This window comes from Trachemys scripta, chromosome 19 (assembly GCF_013100865.1).
Source record: "Trachemys scripta elegans isolate TJP31775 chromosome 19, CAS_Tse_1.0, whole genome shotgun sequence".
In the NCBI taxonomy this organism is placed as follows: domain Eukaryota; kingdom Metazoa; phylum Chordata; order Testudines; family Emydidae; genus Trachemys; species Trachemys scripta.
The window spans coordinates 2061065-2073451 of record NC_048316.1 but is presented as its reverse complement, the minus strand read 5'-3'; the positions used below and the strand labels follow the sequence as shown (position 1 = coordinate 2073451).

General features: G+C 51.0%; 1 protein-coding gene across 1 annotated transcript in view; it reads left to right on the top strand.

The window, feature by feature from the left end:
* The window catches only part of KCNAB2 (potassium voltage-gated channel subfamily A regulatory beta subunit 2), a 62781-nt gene extending 54039 nt beyond the window's left edge, over positions 1–8742 (top strand). Inside the window, exons 6-9 of the mRNA XM_034753655.1 lie at positions 636–730; positions 1647–1767; positions 2344–2432; positions 3326–8742. Coding sequence (XP_034609546.1) covers positions 636–730; positions 1647–1767; positions 2344–2432; positions 3326–3415 — 395 coding nt within the window. The 3' untranslated portion in view covers positions 3416–8742. The remainder of the gene's footprint in view (positions 1–635; positions 731–1646; positions 1768–2343; positions 2433–3325) is intronic.
* Positions 8743–12387: the final 3645 nt, after the last annotated feature.

Sequence of the window (12387 nt, the reverse complement as noted above, 5' to 3'; positions counted from 1 at the left end):
GGAAAATGGCTCCAGATTTAAAGTTGGTCACAGGCTGGAGTGTTCTGCTGGCTCCGGGCCCACGTGTTCAACACCTGGCAAGGCCGAGCACACAGTAAAACGCTCTCAAAGCTATTCGCCATGTTCGATAGTGCACAGATAGTCAACAGCTCTTCTTCTGCGCCTCTAAATAACGACGTTAGCCCAGAAATCCTGCCTAGGATTCGACTCTAAAACATTTCCCCAACCTCTTTTTAAAAGAGAATCTCTCCCACCTGTCGAAGTATTTCATCTCTAGCAGGGGCCCCTCCTTTCTTTCCTCCCACGCCGCGTCCTGCTTCCAAATCACATCCTCCCAACAGCACTGATAGCCTCACCCCTGTTTTTCTCTTCCCTGTGTTCTGAGCTTGCTGACTTTTAGGGGCAGGATTTTGGAGCAGGGCTCACAGCTGGCAGCTGCCCCCAGACCAACATGGCACAAAGGAAAATGTCTACTTCTCTACCAAGAGATGCTAAAAATAGGAACAAAACTGGCAGATAGCAGTATGCACAATTGATTCCTCTCTGCCTCTTCCCCTCCCCTTCCCCCCCCCCCCCCCTCCCGGCTGTCAGCAGGAACCTGCAGTGCCCTCAGTAAGTATTCTCTCTCTTCTCAGGGGTTGGAGCCATGACCTGGTCCCCGCTGGCCTGTGGAATTGTTTCTGGAAAATATGATGGTGGAATCCCCCCTTACTCTAGAGCATCGCTGAAGGTGAGGAAGAGGCTGCAGCATGATTTATGGGTTGGTGCTGAAGTGCGAGAGATACTGGGTGGGTGGAACGGTGTCTCTTTATCACCCCTTGCATCTGAGGTTTTATCTTGCAGCCAGTATGGGTTTTTTTTCCTCTTGCCTCCGAATGCATAGTCTCCTTGGTTGAGGCTAGTTTGGTTTCAGGATCATATGAGGGCCGCTGAGAGTGTTGATTCTGGTGAGCTGCACTACCCCACGTTGAAGGACAGGCACTGTAGGCAAAACACATTATTTCCCCCCTTGTATATTTTTTGTTTCCTATTTCAATGAATTCTGCACCTGCATTAAGTAATATAGTGTTGGAGGGGATCTACCTTTAATTAGCCGCCTGCTGCAAGGGTGTGTTTAATTTTGCTGCCGTGTCACAACTGGGAGACCTCACACATTCTGGTTCTTGTGCTAAGCATTCCTGTGTGAGGGTCACCCCGTTATCGAGCTCTGTGCTAGAACTCTGCTTCACTTCATGTTCCTTGTGCATAAGCCACGGATTTGGGGGGCTGTTCAGAATCCTTGATATCTTTGTATTATAGCCCCAAAGATTTATGGGAAGTCCCTTGACCGTATGCCGGAGCGATAGAACACACACAGAATAAACCCCATTTCCATTTGGATTGTTCCCTCCGTGTCGCCAACTCCAAACGTGTCTGTGACACTAAGTTCAAGTGGCAGAACCCCCCACGCTGGCCTCTGGGCCAACTCCCTTGACTCCCAGAAGCACCTTTCCATTGCTTTCAGTGGGAGCTGGCCTGGGTCCCAAGCGAGTGCCGGCATCAGTCTGCATCCCCAGCCAGTGACGCACCCTCTCTAGAATCAAGCTGGGGAGGAGGCAGATGCTAAGGACTCTTTCCCCTCTCCATCAATGTGCCTCTTTTCAAAGGGATACCAGTGGCTAAAAGACAAGATCCTGAGCGAAGAGGGAAGGAGACAGCAAGCAAAGCTGAAGGAGCTGCAAGCCATTGCCGAGCGCCTGGGATGCACCCTGCCACAGCTCGCCATCGGTAAGCAGACTGCGAGACACACAGAGCGAGAGAGAGCGTCCCCCTGTCCTTTGTCGCTAGAATGCAGCAGCGGGGCACTGGATAAGAATAGCATCATTCCCTGGCATTGATACCGAATTCCAGACCGTCCGACCCAGCTCCTTGCCTCTCTTGTGCCTGCTCGAATGTAAAGCTGCTCTGAGGAGACAGGAATTTCGCTTCCTCTCTTCAATACCCACCATCGCCCCGAGACAGTCATTGCCTGAGGCAGGTGGAGTCTGGCTCAGTCGCTTCAGAGCAGGGAAAGACCAGTCTGCCTGGCCAGAGAAAGCCTAACCGCAGTGCCTTCCCTGCCCGGGCACATCTCCCCCACCCAGCCCGCCTCTCCTGACCGTATAAACATGCTACGGGGTATACGCACACAGCGCCTTGCAGCGAGCGCTTCCACTCTCTGGACGCTTCGGCCAGTTGTGGCCAGAGAATGAAGAGCTGTTTCTGTAGCTCTGCGCTGCATTGTTTATGAATGTAAAGAATGACGTGTGTGCTCCGCAGTGAACCCCCTGAACGTAGCTCCCCTAACGCTTTCTGTCACTCCAGCCTGGTGCCTGAGGAACGAAGGAGTCAGCTCCGTTTTGCTAGGCGCTTCCAATGCAGACCAGTTAATGGAGAATATCGGAGCAATACAGGTCAGTTCCCACCTACAGCCAGGCAAATGAAGGCACGATCTTTGGCTTGCTCAGAGTTTGAGAGTAACTAACTCCTGATAGCGTTTATAGCGTTAAAAAGAAATTCACCAGATTGCAACTGTTGTCATCGAGCAGTGCAAGGTAGGGTGTGTCTTGCAGCTGCACTGGTGTTGCAGATATTAACAAGGGCTACTCCATTGGGCTAATTTAGTAAGAGGGGGCTTATGAGCCGTGACACCAAGTCGAAGGCTTAGAGTCCTTCGATCAGCTTTCATGAGAGCTGTCAGTTGAACTTTGGATCGGACCCTTAACAAATCACGTGTTTTCCCGTAACAGGTTCTTTCAGCGAACCAAAGTTATTCTGAAAACTTGAAGGGTTGATGGGTTGTTTAACCCATCAACCCTTCTAGCTAGCAAATGGTACCTGATACCGAAGGAACCAGTAACGCCTTGAATTCACATCCACGTGTTTTATTTCTTTAATCATGTATTTCAGCCGTTGGTTTTGGCTAATTTGCTTTCCCGTTTACCTTTGTTTTCCAAAGCGGTCACGCCTGTTACAGTATTTTTTCTTTTTCCATGTTATAATTTGTGATTGCAGGGAAGCTCGTGACCATCACTACATCAATCAGCCCCTGCTGGTCCCTGTGACAAGTGAGGGTATAGGTGGTTTTAGTGTTGCCTGCTGGTCAATACAGTTTATTAATGAGCATCTTGTGCATCTTGATAATATGTGCTATCATTTATACCTGCTTAAACTCCGCCAGTGATCACTTTCCTCTGCTGGCTTTGGGGTATGTTGACAGCTCAAATCTTGCAGGTTGTTAGGTATCTTGAAACAACTTCCTCGTTGACTTACATGCTGATTTTGTTTGTATGTTTGTTGTGTACAGGTTCTTCCAAAATTGTCCTCTTCCATTATACACGAGATTGATAGTATTTTGGGCAATAAACCATACAGCAAAAAGGACTACAGATCCTAACTGTGCCTACTGTCCCCCTGGACTCACTCTCAACTCCTAGCCTTCTGTTTGCTTGCTTAAGCTTTACTGAAGCCAAGTGAAGAGTGTGATTGGCATCAAAAGAATACAACATGGCAAGATGTGTTAGAGAAATTGTTTAAAATGTTGCTGCAAGATGACATATGCTTATTATGTAACATTTATTTTGAATGCAAGAAGAGTCACCGATTGGGAAGGGTATGCCAGAGCTGTGATTTTACCCTAGATGATTGGCCTCTGTGCTTCCTTTTTTAAAAGAAGAAACTACTTTTTTTCACAAACACACACAGAATATCATTGCTTTTTGTTAATTCCAGCTCCTATACAATGTGCTTGAATATTCAGATCTGACACATGCACCATTTAACTGGAAGAATTATAGTCTCTGTTCCAAAAGCAATGCTGGCTTTACAATGCTCTGGCTAATGTGAGTGTGGAGGACTGTCTGTGGTAACCATCTAGGCATGTTAGAAACAGCTGTTGCAAGAGTGCTGCTTGCATCTCCTAACTGGTTCTGTTCTTCAGTTCGCTCTGTATATATTTCTGTTGGAGAAGATTGTATTTTTTGAAGTATTCAAAGTGAATCAGCCAAGTTGTTGGCAAGCAGGTGTAAGAGTTCATGCTCCACGATTCGGTAGCCTCCCTAAGGCCCGCACTGGGACTGGGGGGGGTTTGTCACGGTGCTTTTTTTATTTTTCTGGTGCCTCCTGGTTGACCTTCCGAGGTGGTGTTGCTAATCACACAAGGCCTGAGCCCACTCAGTTCCAGTCAGGGGGCTTTCTCTCCCTATGAACAGGCTGTGTCCTCAGCCCAAGCGCCTGTTGGCCTCAGTGGGCTTCCTGGGCGTTTTGCTGAGAACGGAGTGCAGGATGCAGTTTGTGGCTTTGAACAGAAATGGCGTGTTGCCATTGAAGGCATTCCAGTAAGACTCCCTCACCTAGAAAAGCTAGAGTGCTTTTCTCTCTAGCAGGCAGTGCTATTTTAACATGAACATCTTGCTGGTTTCATTATTTCCTCTGTAATTCACTCAGGTCTAGGTTCTCAATTTAAACTGCAGATTAGTTGTAAATGTTTAGTTTTGTACATGTAAAACAGTGTAACTGCTTAGTATGAAAGAGAGCAGAGACCTTCAATTAATCTGTCCAGGAAACATTCGGCTTTAATTTTAGATGCTTGATTTCCTTAACACCCAGAATCTGGAGATTTCGTAAGCAGCCTCTCGACCTGCCTGAGCCAGTCATTCCTTTCAAAGGAGCAGGGCAGACAGGGATTTAGTTTACATGAGTTCCGAGGACAATCATGGAGCATCGTTACCAGCTGCACATAATAAATGATGGTAATGAGCAAGGATGTGGGACTAAGGAGTTCAAACCCCCAGACTTGCGGCTGTGTCTGGTCTGTGGCCAGGTGCTGCTCAGTAACGTGGATACTGCACACGGTACTGAACAGCTACAGTGCATATTTTTGAGAATCTTTTGCCTTTGCAAACAAAAACAAATATTTTTTGTATGTTACAAAATCATTATTCATGTTTCATATGCCTGACTTGTGTGGGCTGCTACCTCATATGGTACCAACTTTCCCCTAAAATTCCAGACTGCATTTGTAGGTACTTGCTTCAGTGCTGACCTATGTGCTGTCACTGAGGGAAATATTCAATTGAGCAGCAGATAGCTTGGTCTCGCTTGCCAGATGAATTACTTTGGTAGACTGCTAGCGTCCCCATTCCCATTAAAGATTAATCTCATCTTAAAAAGGAGGGGACTTTTTCAGGAATTTAGACTAATTGTTACAATGTTGTGGAACCACTGAGTCAACTTGATATAACAGTCAACAAATACATATTCATTTCCTGTCCTAAACTCATAGGTAGCATTGCTAGTGCTGTTAAACAGATGCCACTTTTCACCCTAGAGGTGGCTGCATTTCATTGTTGGCTATAGGGGTCCCTTTAGGATGCTTCTGTAAATAAGATGCTATAGGATAAGCCATTTCACACTAGGTGGTCTGAGATGTAAAAGCCACAGAAGTTTGCATTACTGTAGTAATCGCATACTTCAATTTTTGGTATAATGTTGGCAGTATTTTCTCATAACTATTGCATAGATAACAAGGGGTTAGCTTTTGGGAACTTGAAACAGAATCTTATCTGTAGTCTACCATGTGGTTAGGTTTCTGCTAACCTTAGGGTGCAGAATTATTCCAGCACTTATCTAATATGGATTGTCCACAGAGAAGGCAGAGTAATACTTATGAACAATGATAAAGCAACGGTGATGAGGAATCATTGTTCCCTGGCAGGGTTAACGTTTTCCAGGACTCTGACTGCATTTATTTAGGTTTTACAAATATTAGTGCTTCTGTTCCGTTTTTTCTCTTTCCAGGGGCAGCTGTTCCCAGCACAGAGCACTTCCCCGGCAGCACTCTGGGAGCTGGGCACTTGCTCTGAAAATGCCCTTGCATTTCTTGAATTAATTGGCACTACCCAAGCAGTGCCTGTTTGGCATTTGTGCAGAGATTGTGTGTGTGGACGTGGGTCACACAAACCTCTCTAGCACAGCAGGATCAGAGCACTGACCTAACCCACAAACAAATCACCCACATCTATTGGCAGGGCTTGATCTGGTTCCATTAAGGCATTTTAAAACAGCCCTCAGCTGTGTCCTCCCAACACCTTAGGTTACTGCAGTGGGAGGAGAACCAGCTACCTCGTGGAAAGCTGATTTGCTCTGAACATTTTTGTCTTGCTCCTTTTTAAAAGGCATTTCTGCACCCCCCACTGGACTGGTCTCTTTGCAGCCGGTGGTGTGGGCTCGGGCTGTGTCAGCTCCATTCCCAGGCCGGGGGTGGCGGCCTTGGCTCAGGCCCCAGTGCAGATAAACAAGTTGTGATTTGCACCAGTGCAGTTTATTCCTGATTGACTTTGCAAATTAGAATATGAATGCGCCTACTTGTGACTCTGCTAGTCTGCAGCAGGGGTCTGAACCACCAGCCCTGCCTGTAACCTCACTGGTGCCCAGATACAGTGCAACCAAAGGGCCCTACGACTAATGTGCGCGATGCCGTCTTGCCCAGCCACTGCTGTTCCTACTCCCCCATCACCATCCAGCCCCAGCCACAGACCCTGCCCTGTTGTGATCAGTCCCTGGTTATGGCCCAGAATGCTGCTCTGAGGACTGTGCATGTCGCTGCCCAGTGTTTCAGGCCTGATGCTTGTTGCTACTGAATTTAAATTTCCTTTAAGAGTAGAGTCTGTACAACTTTGAATCCAGCCTCCATTTTTAAGCTGCTGTAAAAATGCGGTGGGCCAGTTGCATGGGGTGTTAGCTCCCTGCAGCGCTGCACGTGCATTGGGGTGGGCTTTTCCAGCAGGCAGGCAGGATGGACGAGAGCCCGTCTCGATACTCCCTGTGAATTGTGCTCGGCCGTGCACCCAGGCAGGCGGCCCCAGCACCATCCTGCCAAAGTTCCAGCCCGGCCTTCTCACTCCAGCTCCGCCTTCTCCCTGCCCTGTGCTGCACACCCACCCCCCGAACTGCAGTGGTACACTTGAGCCTGTCTGTCCCAAGCACCTGGGGCGGCGGGGGAGGAGGGCACAGCTGAACAAAGTGGTTACTTCCCTAGCTCTTAGGCCCCCCAGGAGCCTGCATCACATTCTCCCCAGTTTAAAGATAGGAAACTGTAACGTAAGTGCCTGAGAGGGTCCCTTTTATTCAGCATTGGCTTTTCCCTGAACGCGCACGGAAGGCCTGTCCGGGAGCACATGGTGCAGGGTGTTCTCCAGTGACTCCAAGCCCAGCGTCACCATCTGCTCTACCTGCCATTTGTATCTGTTCCATAAAGCACGGCAAGAATCGGGCCTGCTCTCCTGCTGGAAACGCAGACGCTGCTCACTGCATTGGCCCTGCACTAGCAGAGGGCTGGGACCAGCCGGAGACTTGGAGGTTTTTTGGTTGGTAAAGAACCTGTTATTTACTTCTCGGCAATAACTAAGCCCCAGTGTGGAGTGGCCGAGTCTGATACCAGACAAGAAACAAGGAGCTAATGTTACACAAGTGTTGGTCATGCCCATTCCTTCCTCAGTCTGCGCACCCCGTACAGAGCCTGGCCACATGCCATGGCCGGCAGTCCTGCACAGCTGTGACCAGCCCATTGCATTCCAGGCCTCAATACGGACACCAGAGGCCACGCAGGGTCCTTCGGGCCCGGGTGTGAGCGAGTTGGTCACATGGATTTTACCAAATGCCTAACGCCATCGTTACCCGCTGACAGCGCTGGGCCAGTGCGTCAGTCAGTGACGCTCGGCTCTGCACTTGCATTTCAAGAACTGACTCAAGGGATTGGCAGGACTGATGACTGGGGGGAGGGTTGCAGTCCTTCTGCTCGCTGGGGCATAGGATGCCTGTTCCTAACCCAGTGTAACTATATATTTACATGGAATGGGCGAGCCTGCTGCTGTGAGCAGGCGAATAACCGTCTGGCTTGTGGGCCCTGCGAAAGGGCCCACTGCTTGGGTATCGGCTGCCCTTTGGCATGGGGAGTAGGCAGGTAAGGGAGTAATTGCCTTTGGAGGTGGTGTGAAACCCCAAACGGAAATGCTGCAGGAAAGCGCAGGGTCTTGGTCTTGCTCCCCGGTGGCAGGGGGGGTTCAGGTCTCCCCAGCGTAAGGAATGGGCAGGGAGAGTGTAAGGGGATGACTCAGCCTTGCCTATGATTGCACATTAGCGGCTGTTATTTGTCTGGCTTGTCTAATGTTACCTGCAGCCCCAGCGTCCCTAGGGCGCACGGTGTGGGGCTGCACCTGTTCATGTGAATGTTATGATACAAAATGAAACTGGGGGAGGAACCACCCCCAGCCACCAATGTTTGCTCCTGCGGCCCTTGAGCGTCCCAACCCGGAGCTGTTCAAGGACTTTTCCGGTCTGAGCCTCCATGTCCTACCCCAGGGGGTCTCTCTGGTTCCAGTGTACGAGGAGTGTAACGTGGGTGTGCAGGTGAGTTCTGGCTGTGGTGTGTGCTTTCGCTGCCAGTCAGCGAGCCCGGCTATTTACCATGGAAAATTCCGCTGCCCCCAGTAGCTGTGTTATTGTCCCGTCTTACGGTCAATCCTTGTATGTAAATAAAGCGCTTTCTTTTTATCTGTATATAGAGAGAGAGACGTATCTAGGACTGTGATCATTACGCTCGCTCTAACTGCATAAACGCTAGGCAAAGCCAGCTGCCTGCATTGTGCTGCTGAATGATGATTGCGACTGATATTCAGCTACTGTATTTATGGTATGACAAAATAAAGACCAGCCTGATCTGTCTGGAGGAGGTTTCCTTGGCTGCTTTGGACCGTTTGGGAGCCTGGGCTGCATTAATCCAAGCGGGGGGATCCCCATGCCCGTTGGGTCCTTGCCATGGCATTACTGCCATGTGGCTTCTCCGTTCTCCAATCCCAGCCTAGCGCTGCAGGTCCCCAAGTGGTTCATGTTTCGAGCAAGACCTGACGTCCCTGGAGGGGAAGCAGCCATCACCCCTCTCTGCCCTGAGGCTGCAGAAACAGCTGTTGCAGGCCCTGCTCAAGCTCAGTTCGCACGCCCCTGTGTGCCCAGCAGCTTTCTAGGACATGGCAATAATTCGGCCCCTTCAGCCTGTAACCCAGGTGATCCGTCGTCTCAGAGCCGAGCACATGGGGCCTGTAGTTCTGCGAATGCGCTGTTCTGACACCACCAGGGTGCAGAGCCTTGGAGGAAGGGAATTTCAGCAACTCTCAGCCTTTCACGCCCTCATGAAGGGGAGGGAAAACCAGAGCCTGTGCGTGCATATACCCCCCCAGAGCACGCTTGCTGTCTCCTGGAGGCGGAAACGCCTCCTCCCCTACTGACAGAGATGAAAGGGTGGGTGGAACATTGTCCTTTGGTGGTCAGCAGCCCTGCTCTTACTGTACTGATTGTGTCAGACCTACCTGAGTATGCATTCGTGGCACTGCTTGGTAACCTACTGTGTTTTCAAGTGACTCATGGGCGCTGAAGACACCGCCCCCCCGGAGCTGCCTACAGTCCTTCATTGGCCCATTTCCACTCTGCTGCAGAGGCTGTAACAATAAAAATAATTGGGAAACATTTTTGTTGACTCCTTTTTTTAAAGGATTTATTAAAACACAGAAAACAAAAACAAATACACACAGAGTACAAAGTAAATGTGATTCGTGTTGGCTACAGCCGCCAGAAACGCTCCTACAAAAGGTCAGCACGGTTCATTGAGTATCACAAAATAACAAACCAAGAATCATGAAGGCAAAGTAGCTTTAAATGCTTCCGGTTTTCCCTAGTCTATTCCCCGCATCTTCACTGCCTTAGTCTGTATTTCACGGGAACTTTTACAACTTGCTCAGAATTGTTGCATAATCACGTCTGTGGCAGACAGTGTTGTTGGGAGGAGTTAATACTGGCCCCAGTGTCCAGGCATCAGCGCCTTTCCCTGGTACAGTTACTGGTGGGAATCTACTGTGTAGTAGAAAAAAAGCAGGTTAAAAAGCTTTGTGAGGTGAGTAGGTTGGGGGACCGGGCGAGGGGGGGGGGGGCAGTTTTAGCTAGTTTATCATAACCAGCCATGAGAGCCTTTTAATAATCTCATCTTCATTGGGCCTGGGGGGGGGGGGGGTGGAGGGACGGTCAGAGGGGGCGGGGGGGGGAGGGGGTGAATGGAAATGGTTCAAACACAGCCTAGTGGCAAGTAATCTTACCCCGAACAAAACAAAACACTGCTACAGGAAATCTAGCCATTCAGGAGGGAACCATCACAAACAAACTTTGGACAGAAGAACACACTGGTAGCTCTGTAAACAACAGAGATATGAACTATGAGAGTTGCTAATTTCCCCTCCATTAGAAGCCTTTGCACTCATTAAAAATCTTCTTGCCCCAACATAAGGTGGCAGGCCACAGTGCATTGGCTGCCTCTGCACTAGACCGGGGCCTGCCTGCAGAAACGAAGCTAATGTTTGCAACTCCCTTCAGTGTCTGCTTCCAGCGGCTGGCTCTCAGGAGCGCCAGGCCCAGCTCTTCCAGAATGCAGTTCACCCACCAGTGCATGTGTCCCCACCACTAGCATGCACGCTGCATTGTCCTTCCCTGTGGGAGACCCTAGTACCCCTCACAGGCCCGTTCCGGCGTGAGCACTGACAGCCCTTCTTTTTCCTGCGAGACGTGGGTCAGATTGTGCTGGGGGCAGCCAGCCTGCCCTGTGGAGGGAGAGGACGGGGTGCAAAGTTACGCTGCAGAGTTAATACTGGCCCTGCTGTTCTCCGGCACCGTGCTCTTCCTGCCACTGAGTGCCTTCAGCCCAGAGCCAGGAGGCAGAAAGCTGGCGCAGTGCAGGGAGACCTAGCCAGACAAGGGAGTACGCCAGCCCCAGCCTTCTGCGCTGCGTACGCCCCTGCTCTCAACAGCGGCGAATGGTCCAGAGGAGACAATCACAATGTGCCCAGAGGCCGGATATCTTCCACTGTCCCAGCAATCGCTCCCCAAGCCAAGCCGGGGTAGGGCTGTGGGTCTAGGGGCAAACGCTTCCTCGCTCTGCTCCAGAATCCAGCGAACCACCAAGCCCAGGCAGCAGGTTCTGGCGGGAGCAGAGCTGGATACGCAGGGAGGAGGGGGTGATGGCGAGGTGCAGCGTTTGACCTAGGAGCACTTCCCTGACACTCCTCGCTCCTGTCCTGGCAGTCAGCCTCTGTGCCAAGGTGCTGGGAAGCGGCTCCGGCTGGGCGTGGAGTTCCCCCCCCACACACAACCCTCAGCTAACAGCCTGTGTATGAGGGCGGCAGCGCCACAGCCATCCCTGAGCCCTCGGCACTGCTTCGTGCATGGCCAGACACCAGTGCTTGCCCAGCAGCAGCTCTGCCAGCGGGCAGGGGGGTGGGCGGCTTTCATCACAAGCTGCTGCTGGTCACCACAGGCATGTGCTGGGAAAGGCAGATTAGCATGGGCAAAGGAGGTGGGGACAGCGAAGCTTCCCTCGGGCACTAGCCTGGGGCAGGCAAGGCAGACGGGCTGCCCTTTTATTCACTGGCCCGGTACGAAGGAAGCCCCCAGCCCTGTGGCTCAGTAAATGGATACAGCAAACCCTAGGCCTCAGCTAACGTAACAGCAAAGACTGCACTGTCAGCAACTCAGCTCTCACACCTGGCTGGGAGAGAGGTTTCTTGGGGCGTGCAGTGACCTGGCGCCCCAGCAGCCTGCAGGGCAGCCCAGAGGCAGGGACCTGCTCACCAATCCCCTCATAAACTCCTGCTTACACCAACAATCCCCAGCTCCCCCCGCTGCGTGTTACCTGTGAAGCCAGATGCCAGCTGTCCGCACTCTGGGCCACGCAGGAAGGTCCCAGAAGGCTGTTCACTTGGCACGTTCTCATGTCTGGCCCACAAGTGTCTATGGAGGTAACTACAGCACCCACATTCTAGCTCACGTCATCCTAACACACCCAGGGCTTCGACCCCCCTGAATCCCACGCTGTCTGCTAGCCCCGCTCGAGCTGTGTATTCGCTCAGAAAACTGCCCTCCGTCAGCACAGGCTAGGCAATTGGTGTGTTGGATACCGGCCAGGAGTCAGTGAGCAGTCAGGAAATCTAAACACAAGCTCATTTAACCCATTCCCAGCTGGCGAGATCCGTGGAATAGGAGGACATACCAGGCATATCGAGCAGCACAGCAGGTGTGTTCTCCCTTGATGCCTGCAGAGAGTTGGCAGGACAGCGGGCGCATTCTCCCTGCGCATACACGGGACATTTGGCAGCAGAACAGCGGCTGAAGGGCTTGACGTGTGCATGCATTTGCTCAAACACAAAACGGACATAACAATCGAACGAACCTAGGAGGCTACAGAAAAGAATTAAGCCTGGCTCCTAACTGACACCTTTGGGTAACTGGACTAGAAACAGAGCTTCCAATGCGCTCTCCCTTTAACTCTGA